General features: G+C 45.9%; 2 protein-coding genes across 3 annotated transcripts in view; both read right to left on the reverse strand.

The window, feature by feature from the left end:
- Positions 1–12,586, reverse strand: part of rasgef1ba (RasGEF domain family, member 1Ba) — a 46,280-nt gene extending 33,694 nt beyond the window's left edge. For both annotated transcript variants that reach the window (XM_041787489.1, XM_041787488.1), the window contains exons 1-4: positions 12,349–12,586; positions 1,149–1,331; positions 766–888; positions 535–672 (exon numbers count right to left, since the gene is read on the reverse strand). In XM_041787489.1, the coding sequence (XP_041643423.1) occupies positions 535–672; positions 766–888; positions 1,149–1,325 (438 nt within the window). In that variant the 5' untranslated portion in view covers positions 1,326–1,331; positions 12,349–12,586. The remainder of the gene's footprint in view (positions 1–534; positions 673–765; positions 889–1,148; positions 1,332–12,348) is intronic.
- Positions 1,348–2,861, reverse strand: LOC121509821 (G protein-regulated inducer of neurite outgrowth 1-like). The gene has a single exon (XM_041787491.1). The coding sequence runs from the start codon at positions 2,852–2,854 to the stop codon at positions 1,958–1,960; it is 897 nt and encodes a 298-aa protein (XP_041643425.1). The 5' UTR covers positions 2,855–2,861; the 3' UTR covers positions 1,348–1,957.
- Positions 12,587–15,412: the final 2,826 nt, after the last annotated feature.

The raw sequence follows: 15,412 nt of genomic DNA on the forward strand, positions 1-15,412 counted from the left end.
AAAAAGGTTTACAGGCAGAAAAAAGGTTTAAAGGCAAGAAAAAGGTTTACAGGCAGAAAAAAGGTTTAAAGGCAAGAAAAAGGTTTACAGGAAGAAAAAAGGTTTAAAGGGACAAAAACGAACCAGAGTGCTGGGACAACACTGGCATCTAAGACAGGACTGAACATTATAACAGTTAACCCTTTAAAAAACACTGAAATAGATTTTTAAAATGCCCTGTTTACTAAATATTCCTCTGGAATGCATGACGGTCATCAAGTCTCGAGTTGTTACCAACCCCACAGGGTGCTCCACAGGGTTCAGGACCCGGCCCTGGTTTTTGTGAAAGCTCTGCCAACTAGAACATTTCTGATCTTCAACAAGGACATGCAGAACCCATGGATTAGATCTGAACCTGGACCTCCTGCCTGGTAGACCAGCACGAACTGTGCTCAGTCTGCTGAGTCCCCTTTATCCTGAACCTCCTGGACTTTTCAGAGCAAATCCTTCTATAACCAGCATCTTTAAAGCCAAAAAGTCCAGAACAGAACTGACCTCGTCTCCCGTGGCGAGCCGGTGCGTCAGCTCCTTCAGACTCCTCATCATCCTCTCGTCCCTGAAGTCGTACGGAAACGTCTCTGTCCACTCGGTCAGCAGCTGCAGGATCTTTGGAGTGATCTTTCGGATCCGGATCTGGAAAAAACCCGAATAAACCATTAATCTAGGATGAGTTTACTGTAGACCAGAACTAGAACTAAAATGTAGAACTAGAATGTTTGGGCCCACCATGTCGCCCTGTGGATCGCTGAGTCTCTGCTGGTCCATGCACAGGTGACACACCTTAGACATGAGCTCATAGGGGTGGATGAAGAGCCGAGAGCTGAGCAGGAAGGTGAAGATGTAGGTCCTCTGTGGACAGAAGAGCGGACATGTTTAGTCCAGGTCCACCAGATAAATCCAACAGTTCATTTATTCAGAGCTAAGTGAGCAGAACGAGAGGCAGCGAAAACAGTGGAACTATCCCTCTAGAGAACTCAAACATTAAAATCCTCTCTGATAGTTTCGAAACACAGAACAAGAACAGACTTCAGAGACCCAGATCCTCTCCCAGAAGAATCCGGACTCTTTTCTCAGACCAAACCACCACAGATAAAATCAGGAACACTCACATCGGGGTAGTAGTCCACGGTGGGGACCAGGTGGTGGATGAGGGCCTCCAGTGACCCCGACACCAGGTTGTTGTCATGGTAATAGAGGCCGGGGAAGCCCTGGTCCTTGGTCTGGTACAGGTTTTTGTTGTAGCTGCTGGTGTTCAGCTGGCCGCTGAAGGGAGGAGTCTGAGGCATGATGTCCTGCAGAGACAAAGACAGGACGGAGAGAGAGACCGCAGACGCTGAATCAGGACAGAGTGATCAGAAATGACATAAATACAGGACCAGGACCAGGACAGTCAGTCAGGTCCACTCCCTTCCTCCTCCACAGTTTCACCTCTGGGTTATTTGGATGTTAAAATCTCTGTGTGTGGTTGAGACACAAAAAGGAGCTTCAACAGGATCTGGATTAAAGTTTGGAGCACCAGACCTGACCCTTAAAGGAACCCTTGACCACAGAACACCATGGATAGATCCAAACTAAACATTCCTCCAGACTACAGTGGCTCATCAGACCAGAACCCTCTGACTGTTTAATATGATGCTGAACAGAAGAACAGGAACCTTTAGAACCAAGAGGATCTGATAAATATTTCAGAAATCAGCATTTTCAGGAGTCCAAAGAACTAAATGTGGAAAAACTCAGATGGCTGCTCCTTCAACATGAAGACCAGCTCCTCTCTAAACTCTGAATGATTCTGCGGTGACCTGTATGACAGAGGAAGACTTTGGTCCCTGTTAAAATCCGCTGGATCTTTATTCAACAGACCTCAGATCGAACCGGACTGAGAGGAAAACCTGATGAAGTCAGGACTTGCAAACACAGATCAGCCTGACAGGAAACTCTGTGAGGACACATCATCGTTTCTACTGCCCTGGTCCTTGGCCGGAGACCGGCGCGGTCCATCTGACCTACAGGGCTCGGGTCCATCTGTCCTAAAGGACTCGGGTCCATCTGACCTAAAGGACTTGGGTCCATCTGACCTAAAGGACTCGGGTCCATCTGTCCTAAAGGACTCGGGTCCGTCTGACCTAAAGGACTCGGGTCCGTCTGACCTAAAGGACTCGGGTCCGTCTGACCTAAAGGACTCGGGTCCGTCTGTCCTAAAGGACTCGGGTCCATCTGACCTAAAGGACTCGGGTCCATCTGACCTAAAGGACTCGGGTCCATCTGTCCCTAAAGGACTCGGGTCCATCTGACCTAAAGGACTCGGGTCCGTCTGACCTAAAGGACTAAGGTCCATCTGACCTAAAGGACTAAGGTCCATCTGACCTAAAGGACTCCGGTCCATCTGACCTAAAGGACTCGGGTCCATCTGACCTAAAGGACTCGGGTCCATCTGACCGAAAGGACTCGGGTCCGTCTGTCCTAAAGGACTCGGGTCCATCTGACCTAAAGGACTCCGGTCCATCTGACCTAAAGGACTAAGGTCCATCTGACCTAAAGGGCTCGGATCCATCTGACCTAAAGGGCTCGGGTCCATCTGACCTAAAGGACTCGGGTCCATCTGACCTAAAGGACTGTGGTCCATCTGACCTAAAGGACTGTGGTCCATCTGACCTAAAGGACTCTGGTCCAACTGACCTAAAGGACTAAGGTCCATCTGACCTACAGGACTCGGGTCCATCTGACCGAAAGGACTCGGGTCCATCTGTCCTAAAGGACTCGGGTCCATCTGACCTAAAGGACTTGGGTCCATCTGACCAAAAGGACTCGGGTTCATCTGACCTAAAGGCTAAGGTACATCTGACCTAAAGGGCTCGGGTCCATCTGTCCTAAAGGACTCGGGTCCATCTGACCTAAAGGACTCGGGTCCATCTGACCTAAAGGACTAAGGTCCATCTGACCTAAAGGACTCGGGTCCATCTGACTTAAAGGACTCGGGTCCATCTGTCCTAAAGGACTTGGGTCCATCTGACCTACAGGACTTGGGTCCATCTGACCTAAAGGACTCGGGTCCATCTGACCTAAAGGACTAAGGTCCATCTGACCTAAAGGACTAAGGTCCATCTGACCTACAGGGCTCGGGTCCATCTGACCTACAGGACTCAGGTCCATCTGACCTAAAGGACTAAGGTCCATCTGACCGAAAGGACTCGGGTCCATCTGTCCTAAAGGACTCGGGTCCATCTGACCTAAAGGACTTGGGTCCATCTGACCTAAAGGACTCGGGTCCATCTGACCTACAGGACTCGGGTCCATCTGACCTAAAGGACTCGGGTCCATCTGTCCTAAAGGACTCGGGTCCATCTGACCTAAAGGACTTGGGTCCATCTGACCTAAAGGACTCGGGTCCATCTAACCTAAAGGACTCTGGTCCATCTGACCTAAAGGACTCGGGTCCATCTAACCTAAAGGACTCTGGTCCATCTGACCTAAAGGACTCAGGTCCATCTAACCTAAAAGACTCTGGTCCATCTGACCTAAAGGACTCGGGTCCATCTGTCCTAAAGGACTTGGGTCCATCTGTTTGATGTGGATCAGTCAGGAAGACTTAGAGAGACGGACCGGGGACTAAAAGCACGGCCCACACAGACAAACGACCCCGCTCCTCTTAGTGGACCAGAGATGAATCTCAGCAAGAGAAACCCGCCATGAAGACTCTGGTTTAGAAAATCCACTATTGGGGCGCAGGTGACAGAGTGGATAAGGCTCGAATCCGGCCTGAGGCCCTTCACCGCATGTCTCTCCTCGCTCTCTTCCCCGTTTCCAACTCTATCCACCGTCCTCTCCTCTATCAAATAAAGGCACAAAAATAATCCTTTAAAAAAAACAGAAAATCTACTATTACACAGTCGTGTTAGACCTTACACAGTGTGACATCAGCTCCCTCTCAAATGTCCAACATAGAGGACTAATTCACCGCCACCGCTGCGGGGCAGGTAGCGTGTTTGAAGATGAAAGCAGAGACGGATGTACAGATTTGATCCACCTCAGTCTGGTTTCTAACATCGCTGTGTCTCAGTAGACCAGTATGTGAGGCTCAGACAATAAAACACAGATCTGGCCCAGTCCTGGTTCTGGAGGGCCTCCTGACTGGAATGATGGGACCAGACCAGGACCAGAAACATGTCAGGTTTGTTCTCAGAGGAAACGTTCTGAAGCACAGCCTCGCTCCACAGCAGCTCCTCTTCACCGGAACCCTGCAGACCCTCACAGACCACCATAACAGAGACTCTGGGGGACAGTTGGCCCCCAGGTCTGGACAGGGGGGTTTGGTGGTTTTAGTTTGGGGGGTACATGTGAAGATTTGGGTCTAACAAAAGCAAACTGTTGGCATGTAGCTGTGGGTTTAGCATGGATGCTGGCTGGGTGGGTGGGTGGGTGTCAGCAGAAGGTAAACAAACCATCACATGGGGGGGGGTCTAATTATAGCCTCTCTGCTGGTCTGTGTTTCTGAGCAGCCATCTGTCTCTGAGTGTAGAGGACAACAAACGGATCTAAAAACAGACAATTTTAGTTTCAGCTCAATGAACCTGAAGGGAAAGTAGGGAAACTTGAATTTTAGAGGAGGCCGATAACAGAGCTGCTCTATGGATCTGATCACAATCACAACCACCAACCACCAATCACAACCACCAACCACAACCACCAACCACAACCACCAATAACAACCACCAACCACAACCACGAATCACAAACACAAATAGAAAACCACCAATCACAACCACCAACCACAACCACCAATAACAACCACCAATCACAACCACCAATCACAACCACCAACCACAACCACCAATAACAACCACCAATCACAACCACCAACCACAACCACCAACCACAACCACCAACCACAACCACAACCACCAACCACCAACCACAACCACCAACCACCAATCACAACCACCAACCACAACCACAACCACCAATCACAACCACCAATCACAACCACCAATCACAACCACCAACCACAACCACCAATCACAACCACCAACCAAAACCACCAATAACAACTACCAATCACAACCACCAACCACAACCACCAATCACAACCACCATTCACAACCACCAACCACCAACCAACAACCACCAACCACAACCACCAACCACCAATCACAACCACCAACCACCAACCACAACCACCAACCACCAACCACCAGCCACCAATCACAACCACCAACCACCAATCACAACCACCAATAACAACCACAAATCACAACCACCAACCACAACCACCAACCACAACCACCAATCACAACCACCAATCACAACCACCAACCACAACCACCAATCACAACCACGAATAAAAACCACCAACCACAGCCACCAATCACAACCACCAATCACAACCACCAACCACAACCACCAATCACAACCACGAATAAAAACCACCAATCACAACCACCAATCACAACCACCAATCACAACCACCAACCACAACCACCAACCACAACCACCAACCACAACCACCAACCACAACCACCAACCACAACCACCAATCACAACCACCAATCACAACCACCAACCACAACCACCAATCACAACCACCAATCACAACCACCAAACACAACCACCAATCACAACCACCAACCACAACCACCAACCACAACCACAACCACCAACCACAACCACCAACCACCAACCACAACCACCAACCACAACCACCAATCACAACCACAAACCACAACCACCAATCCCAACCACCAATCCCAACCACCAATCACAACCACCAACCATAACCACCAACCACAACCACCAACCACAACCACCAACCACCAATCACAACCACCAATCACAACCACAAACCACAACCACCAACCACCAATCACAACCACCAACCACCAATCACAACCACCAACCACCAACCACCAATCAGAGCCACCAACCACAACCACCAATCACAACCACCAACCACAACCACCAACCACCAATCACAACCACCAACCACAACCACCAATCACAACCACCAACCACAACCACCAATCACAACCACCAACCACAACCACCAACCACCAACCACAACCACCAACCACAACCACCAACCACCAACCACCAACCACAACCAGCAACCACCAATCACAACCACCAACTACCAATCACAACCACCAACCACAACCACCAACCACAACCACCAACCACCAATAAAAACCACCAACCACCAATCACAACATCCAACCACAACCACCAACCACCAATCACAACCACCAACCACAACCACCAACCACCAACCACAACCACCAACCACCAATCACAACCACCAACCACCAACCACAACCACCAACCACCAATCACAACCACAACCACCAACCACTAATCAAAACCACCAACCACAACCACCAATCACAACCACCAATCACAACCACCAACCACAACCACCAACCACCAACCACAACCACCAACCACCAACCACAACCACCAACCACAACCACCAACCACAACCACCAACCACAACCACCAACCACCAATCACAACCACCAACCACAACCACCAACCACAACCACCAACCACAACCACAACCACCAACCACCAACCACAACCACCAACCACCAACCACAACCACCAACCACCAACCACCAATCACAACCACCAACCACAACCACCAACCACAACCACCAACCACAACCACCAACCACAACCACCAACCACCAACCACAACCACCAACCACCAATCACAACCACCAACCACCAATCACAACCACCAACCACAACCACCAACCACCAATCACAACCACCAACCACAACCACCAACCACCAATCACAACCACCAACCACAATCACAACCACCAACCACAACCACCAACCACCAACCACAACCACCAACCACCAATCACAACCACCAACCACAACTACCAACCACCAATCACAACCACCAACCACCAACCACAACCACCAATCACAACCACCAACCACAACCACCAACCACCAACCACAACCACAACCACCAACCACCAATCACAACCACCAACCACCAACCACAACCACCAACCACCAATCACAACCACAACCACCAACCACTAATCAAAACCACCAACCACAACCACCAATCACAACCACCAATCACAACCACCAACCACAACCACCAACCACCAATCACAACCACCAATCACAACCACCAACCACAACCACCAACCACCAACCACAACCACCAACCACCAATCACAACCACCAACCACCAACCACAACCACAACCACCAACCACTAATCAAAACCACCAACCACAACCACCAATCACAACCACCAATCACAACCACCAACCACCAATCACAACCACCAATCACAACCACCAACCACCAATCACAACCACCAACCACAACCACCAACCACCAATCACAACCACCAATCACAACCACCAATCACAACCACCAACCACCAATCACAACCACCAACCACCAACCACAACCACCAACCACAACCACCAATCACAACCACCAACCACAACCACCAACCACCAATCACAACCACCAACCACAACCACCAACCACCAACCACAACCACCAACCACCAACCACAACCACCAACCACCAATCACAACCACCAACCACAACCACCAACCACAACCACCAACCACCAATCACAACCACCAACCACAACCACCAACCACCAATCACAACCACCAACCACAACTTTCTATTGACTATTTATGCAGTGTTTCTCAAACGTGTGGAAAGGCCCGCTAGTGAGCCTTAAGGCTAGTCCAGGTGTGCCGTGGGAATCTGTTCCATACGTTATTACTACAGCTTTATAGCAAGTCCTGTAAGCAGGCTTCCCACAGATCTGGACCCCTGAAAAACCCTAGAGAACGGGACCACCCCAGTTGTGATTTATTGATGATATCAGTGTGTGTGTGTGTTGGATCAGTAGCACTGGTGCTAGCATCCTGGCTAACAGTTCCTCATTAAGAGCTGAAAAGCATGGCGAGCTAATTTGGTTGACCGGATTGGTTCTTTTGACAGCTTAAATCATTTTGCTGCTTTTTTGCATTTTTGCCACATCTTTTTAACAATTTGACCCATTTTTGCAACCTTTTTGCCATTTTATGGAAACTTTAACTTTTTTTTGCCACTGTTGATCTATTTTGTCACCTTTTTGACGCTTTTGTTTGACCACTTTTTTGCCCAATTTTGCCCTTTTTAACCACCGTTTACAACATTAAAAAGTCTACTTCGTTTGATTTAAATATGGCATACCTTGGGCAAAGAAAGTTTGAAAACCACTGTATTTATGTAACTCCCATGATTCTCTGTATTCGCACTGACAACCAGGCAGACTGGCAATTTGATGGACTTTATCAGAATATTGTCCAGAATGATCACAACCATTACTAGATCACAGAGACTACATAGACCAGTACCAGACGCTGATTGGTTCTCCCTCAGCTGCGAGTCGGTCTGATGTTGCTGAGTCATCATGTCTCGTGGAAGTCTTAGCGGGACTTTTGACCGGTTTTCCACGTTTCTGGACCAGAAAGAGAAACTGAGCGATCATGTGAGCAGCAGTCAGAGGTGAATGATGATTTAGAGGAAGTTCTACTTTTAGGTCATCAGTGATGGAAAGGTCACAGAAATGTCAGGATATTTCCCTTTTCTCTCTCTGAGGGGGCGTTTAGAGACACTGCCACGCCCCCTCATTTAGGACTGAAACCCCGACGTTTATGTGAAACGACCCTTGACTTTACCAGTCAGGTGATTCTGTCCCAAAGGAAGGACGGTCTTTAAACACCAGCCATCAGAGAGCAGACGGGGCTCCTCCCACCGCGCCCACAGCGTTAACGGCTCCTGACCACGGCCATCTGATGATCAGAGGACGTGAAGAAGACACAGATCATGGTTCTGATAGACCACTGGCAGGGCCAGCAGGTACTTTTAAAGGTTATATCTGCTGACCTTTAGGTGACCATCAGAGAGAGGCGACCACCAGGACAGCCCTCCTGTAAATGCACCATCATGGCGTCTCCTGTTCAGACGCCATCAACCATCCGGTCAGCAGCTTTCTGCAGTTCTGTCCTGACTCTACGGTCCTGGTCTCCTGCTTTAGGACCACACCACGTCTGAGATCTTTTAGGAACAGAAACTCCAACATTCATTCTACAGAGATGACAAATATCACAGTCCAATTAAACCTAGTTCTCCTCCTAATTCCAGGCCTAGGGGGCGCTGTGGTGCCTGGTCTCTGCAGCTGAAGGAGACATCTGTGTCCACGGGAGTTTGGATTCAAGAGAAACTCAAATCCTGGTGTGATTCTGGTTTCTTTGTGCTGAAGGAGGAGGAGGCTGGAGGGGAATGTGGTGCTGTTAAGGGGAGGATGGGGGGGGCAGTAAATCAACAGCCCCCCCCCGCAGTGTAAACACTGAACGGCCCGAGGAATCTCACTCATCCATGTCTGCAGGAAACGAGGGTGAGAGATAGCTGAGAGTCTGAGAGAAGTGGTCTAAATCCAGACAGACGCTCGGTGTGTGGGCTCTTCAGAGGAACACATCGACAGGTCCTAACAGAGAATCTGAAGTTTCACTGGTTTAAGGATCAGCCCTGACAGAAAAAGACGTCTCTGAAACTACAGCTGGCTGCACGTCAGATGTTTGGGGCGAATTCAGTTTTATTTTCTGATTTAAAGAAATGTAACTACACAGAGCAATCCTAGATGAATCCTCTCCTCCTCTCACTGATGGTGTGATGTCTGCAGCTGCTGCTCTGAGTGGGAAAAAATCTGTCACCTGGTGTCATTAGTCCATTACAAACACAATACCCCCACCCCCCCCCCATGCATGCAGACATGAACACGTCCTGCAGAGAGGCATGCTGCTGCAGGAATACCACCACCTCTGTCTCAGAAGTCTGAGGATCTGCAGACTCACGAGAAGTTAGCAAACTCTGCAGAGATAAAGACGATGTGAGACAGCAGTAGAAGGACCCTGATGTTTGAAACCCTGAGAGCTGACATACAGAGATATTCACTCAATAGACCTGCTCTCAGTTTCCAGCATTTACCTCCTGACCTCTGTCACCTGAGTTCAGCCCAAAGGGGACTTCCTGCCACTGGGAAAAACCCAAACAGTGACCTAAAGCTGGACCAGAGTCTAAACACCCAGACGTGGCTTCTTAGATCTAGTCCAAACTCTTCATTTCACGTCAGGAGGAGAAAGAAGCAAATCCAACATCCAGGAAGTTAGAGGAGCAGAGATGAACCATGTTGGGTTTTACTGATAGCCAATGAGACCAGACTTTCATTTTTCTGATCCATGAATTCACTTTTTTGTTGTAAAAAAAAAACAGATAATAACCCTAACCCCCCATGAATCATCTGTCTGTGACGTTTAGTTCTCCCCTCATGTCCCACCCACAGGAACGTCTGACTGGAGTCTCTAGACCAGGGGTTCTCAACCTTTTCAGCTCGCGACCCCCAAAATAAGGGTGCCAGAGACCGAGAACCCCCGCTGTACCTGAAGGTGGTCCAACACGGCCATGCACATTCAGTAATCAGAGGGGATAAAGGGGAGAGCTCTCTGGGGCCCAGCCAAACTGGGGGCCAGCAAAATCCTGGTCCATTATAAAGTTAAGCTGTGGGATTTTATATTTAACCCGAATAATAACCACTCTGATGAAAGAAACACATTTTAATTCATTTGTGTAGTAAGGACCTCTCATAAAAAAATTTAATCCCGTTGTTTAAAACAGAATTAAAATACCTTAAAAACAAAAAAAAGTGGTTTATAACGGCAAAAAATGCTGGGAAAGGTGGAGAAATTAGATTTTAAAAGTAGCAGAAATGGGTTAGAAATGGCAAAAATTAGATAAAAGTGGCAAAATACCAAAAAAAATGTCAAAATTGGGTTAAAGTGGCAAAAACTGGCAAATGAAGCGGTAAAATGAGAATAAAAAGTGGCTGAAATGGTGTCAAAGTGGCAAAAATAGGTGGAAACTTGGTGAAATAGGATGAAAATGGATATAAATTGGAAAAAAATATAGCTGATGCAGAAAAAAGTCAAGAACTGGCAAAAATGGGCACATCAAATTGTGAAATGTGGCTTAAAAAGTGGTAAAAGGGGTTAATAGTGGCAATACTGTGCCAACAGAGCCGACAATAGGCAGAGAGGCAAGATTTAGTTTCGAGGTTTAGAAGCGGCAACGGACAACGATCTTCATCCTCATCCGTCCGTCAGAGTTTAGCGGTCTTTCTCCTAAAACCAAAACCCTTCACGACCCTGAAGAGACCTTTCAGGTGAGCCACAGACGGACCAATCAGCTCTCTGTTCCTCACAGCTGCAGGGTCCTCCTCTCTGAGAGGAGAACCAAACCCTGCAGCTTCAGGACCAGACTCAGACCAGCACCAGAGGATGGACTCTGAATGTGGGGGATGGTCTGTCTTAGACAACTTTTACAGTCTGCACAGAAAGTTCTCCTTCCTCTGGACTACTAAAGATGGCTGAAACCTGAAACCTGAAACCAGGTCTCAGGTAGACCCTCAGTAGAGCTGAAGATCCTGATTCTCCTGATACCAGCCTCAGTCTCATCTCTCCACCAGTGAAGACCCCTTAATCCTGCATGATGACAGGACCCCCCTTCTCCTTAAAGTCTGTTTGTCTGAATCTGGACCAGCAGAGACCAACACAAGCAGCAAATCCACTTGAAGCATCAGGAGCAGCCGTAAAGGGATTGATCATGTCAGCACAGTAACACAGACTCAGAGCCAAGGAGAGCAGAGAAACCGGATTAGCTCACTGATCCTCGGTGCCTTACAGGAGAGAGGAAGGGAATCCTCTTAGATAGGAGGGGGGTAAAAATAGTCCAGATCCTGCACTGCTTTCACAGTTTTTAGGGAGAGTCTGAGAGGGAGCAGAACCCCTAACCCTAACGCTCTTTGTTTGTCTGTAAAGATCTGGATCCAGACCACACGGACCCCTGAAACCGCAGAAAAACTGCAGAACTAACCCCAAAACCTCCAGCAGCATGCTCCACATCTACATTCAGAGGAGAACAGGGACCACCGAGACCACATCAGCTCCGTTAGAGCCGATCCTGATCCTCTTTGGCTGCAGACAGCGGAGACACTGCTCTCACACCACCTGCGCGCAATTTGGAGAGCTACGGGTCTCCGGAGGGACCAAACACCGAAAGACTCAAGTTAAACCATTAAAGCACAGAAACACTCCCATTAAACCATTAAAGCACAGAAACACTCCCATTAAACCATTAAAGCACAGAAACACTCCCATTAAACCATTAAAGCACAGAAACACTCCCATTAAACCATTAAAGTCCAAGGCTGATCCTGTTAGCTCACCTCAGGAGGCGCTAGGGTCTAGTCCAGCACTGAAGTCCTCCTATCCGGAATAAAAAAGCTCCAAACCAACAAAGAAACTCTCTCCGTTTACAGGAGAAGACGCGCTAAATCCAGCTGTCCCTCCACGGCTCCCGTCCTTCACTGCAGCATCCTCCAGCTGGATCTGGTGGAAGTAAAGATCTGTGTAGGACTGAATGTAGACCTCTCCTCTCCTCTCTCTGTGTGTGAGAGCGAACAGCCGCGCAGCCTCAAGACTTCACACTGAGGGAGAGACAGCAGCCAATCACAGGACAGGAGAGGCAGCAGCCAATCACAGGACAGGAGAGGCAGCAGCCAATCACAGGACAGGAGGCAGCAGCCAATCAGAAGGCTTTACTCACTCCCCATTTCTCATTTCTCTCTCCTTCCTCTTTCGGTTCTGCAGCAGGTTCTGGTTTATCCTAATCCGGGCTGAGGGGAATCCCTGCTCAGGTCAAAACCACCGGAAATAACGGAGAATATTCCCGAAGAGACGGTGATTTCCTCCTGGTGAGACAAAAAGTCCCGACTTACCAACCAGAACTGAAGAGGAAGAGACCTGAGACCTGAGACCTGTCCGTAGACTCTTCTTTAGTTTTTAGAGATTCTGTCACCAAAGAGTCCCTCTCTGAGATTTAAATCCCAGAACCTTCCAGAACTCTGACCACCATCTGAGTCCTGATACAGGATCAGAACTTTAATCAGCTGATCGGGTCTGAGGGCTAAGAAAAACCTGATTCAACGACAGGATAGGAGACAATTAGGACAATCTACAAACAGCCCTGACATATTAAACATGTGGCTACCTTCACTGAGCAGGACAGAGGTGTTAATGCTGATTATGATAACATGACATGAAAGCTGTGTTCAAAACCATGACCATAATAATAATAATAATAATAATAATAATAATAAAAATAAAAATAATAATAATAATAATAAAAAAAAAAATAATAATAATAATAATAATAATAAAAATAATAATAATATAATAATAACTTTGATGATAACAATGATAATAATAATGGTTAGTTTAACAAAGGTTTAAGTTAGTTTAACAAAGGTTTAAGTTAGTTTAAGACAGGTTTAAGTTAGTTTAAGACAAGTTTAAGTTAGTTTAAGAAAGGTTTAAGTTAGTTTGAGATAGGTTTAAGTTAGTTTCAGAAAGGTTTAAGACAAGTTTAAGTTAGTTTGAGACAGGTTTAAGTTAGTTTAAAAAAGGTTTAAGTTAATTTGAGTTAGGTTGAAGTTAGTCTGAGATAGGTTTAAGTTAGTTTAAGAAAGGTTTAAGTTAGTTTGAGACAGGTTTAAGTTAGTTTAAGAAAGGTTTAAGTTACTTTAAAACAAGGTTTAAGTTAGTTTGAGACAGGTTTAAGTTAGTTTAAGAAAGGTTTAAGTTAGTTGAAGAAAGGTTTAAGTTAGTTTAAGAAAGGTTTAAGTTAGTTTGAGATAGGTTTAAGTTAGTTTCAGAAAGGCTTAAGACAAGTTAAAGTTAGTTTGAGACAGGTTTAAGTTAGTTTAAGAAAGGTTTAAGTTAGTTTAAGACAAGTTAAAGTTAGTTTGAGACAGGTTTAAGTAAGTTTAAGACAGGTTTAAGTTAGTTTAAGAAAGGTTTAAGTTAGTTTAAGAAGGGTTTAAGTTAGTTTGAGACAGGTTTAAGTTAGTTTAGGAAAGGTTTAAGTTAGTTTAAGAAAGGTTTAAGTTAGTTTGAGACAGTTTTAAGTTAGTTTATGAAAGGTTTAAGTTAGTTTAAGACAAGTTTAAGTTAGTTTGAGACAGGTTTAAGTAAGTTTAAGACAGGTTTAAGTTAGTTTAAGAAAGGTTTAAGTTAGTTTAAGAAGGGTTTAAGTTAGTTTGAGACAGGTTTAAGTTAGTTTAGGAAAGGTTTAAGTTAGTTTAAGAAAGGTTTAAGTTAGTTTGAGACAGTTTTAAGTTAGTTTATGAAAGGTTTAAGTTAGTTTAAGACAAGTTTAAGTTAGTTTGAGACAGGTTTAAGTAAGTTTAAGACAGGTTTAAGTTAGTTTAAGAAAGGTTTAAGTTAGTTTAAGAAGGGTTTAAGTTAGTTTGAGACAGGTTTAAGTTAGTTTAGGAAAGGTTTAAGTTAGTTTAAGAAAGGTTTAAGTTAGTTTGAGACAGGTTTAAGTTAGTTTAAGAAAGGTTTAAGTTAGTTTAAGACAAGTTTAAGTTAGTTTGAGACAGGTTTAAGTTAGTCTGAGACAGGTTTAAGTTAGTTTAAGAAAGGTTTAAGTTAGTTTAAGACAAGTTTAAGTTAGTTTGAGACAGGTTTAAGTTAGTTTGAGACAGGTTTAAGTTAGTTTAAGAAAGGTTTAAGTTAGTTTAAGACAAGTTTAAGTTCATTTGAGTTAGGTTTAAGTTAGTCTGAGATAGGTTTAAGTTAGTTGGACTTAGTTTAGTGTGAACGATGAGGTGTTTACCACAGAGAGCTCTCTTACTGTCTTAGAGCTCCAGTAAAGCAGTCAGACAGTACCGTCTCTTCTTCAGATGCTTCCTCCTCCTCCTCCTCTGATGAAGAGCAGAGAAATGCGCCCGAGTGAAAAAAATGGAAATCATCCCCAATCTCATCACCAACATCCAGAGATGTTACATAATCTGGTTTAAGAGCAGATTTACGTATACGCTCTAATCCAGATTTACTCTCTCTTTAATGAGTGCGGCAGAGTTTGACCACAAAGATTGGGATGGCGGTCTGCATGCTGGACCTCAGAGGACAGGAAACCCACCAGGACCACTAGAACGGGGTCCAAGGGAAAACCAGGAGATAATTTAAGGGAATAATATGGGGATTTCACCGTTTCATATATTAAAGTAGAAATAACGGATCATTTAGATATGACAGAACTGTCTAAAGGTTAGATTCAGCAGAGTTCAGGCAGAAGAACACAAATCAGTGATTTAACACGGATCATAGAAAACAGAAAAAAAAAGATTATAGAGGACTAAAGCTGGGGGGGTTCAGGCTTGATCAGATTTAACAGATCAATGATCTTTATTGTCACCAATAAATCAGATTCAACAGCACTTCAAA

Source organism: Cheilinus undulatus, linkage group 5 (genome assembly GCF_018320785.1).
Source record: "Cheilinus undulatus linkage group 5, ASM1832078v1, whole genome shotgun sequence".
NCBI lineage: Eukaryota > Metazoa > Chordata > Actinopteri > Labriformes > Labridae > Cheilinus > Cheilinus undulatus.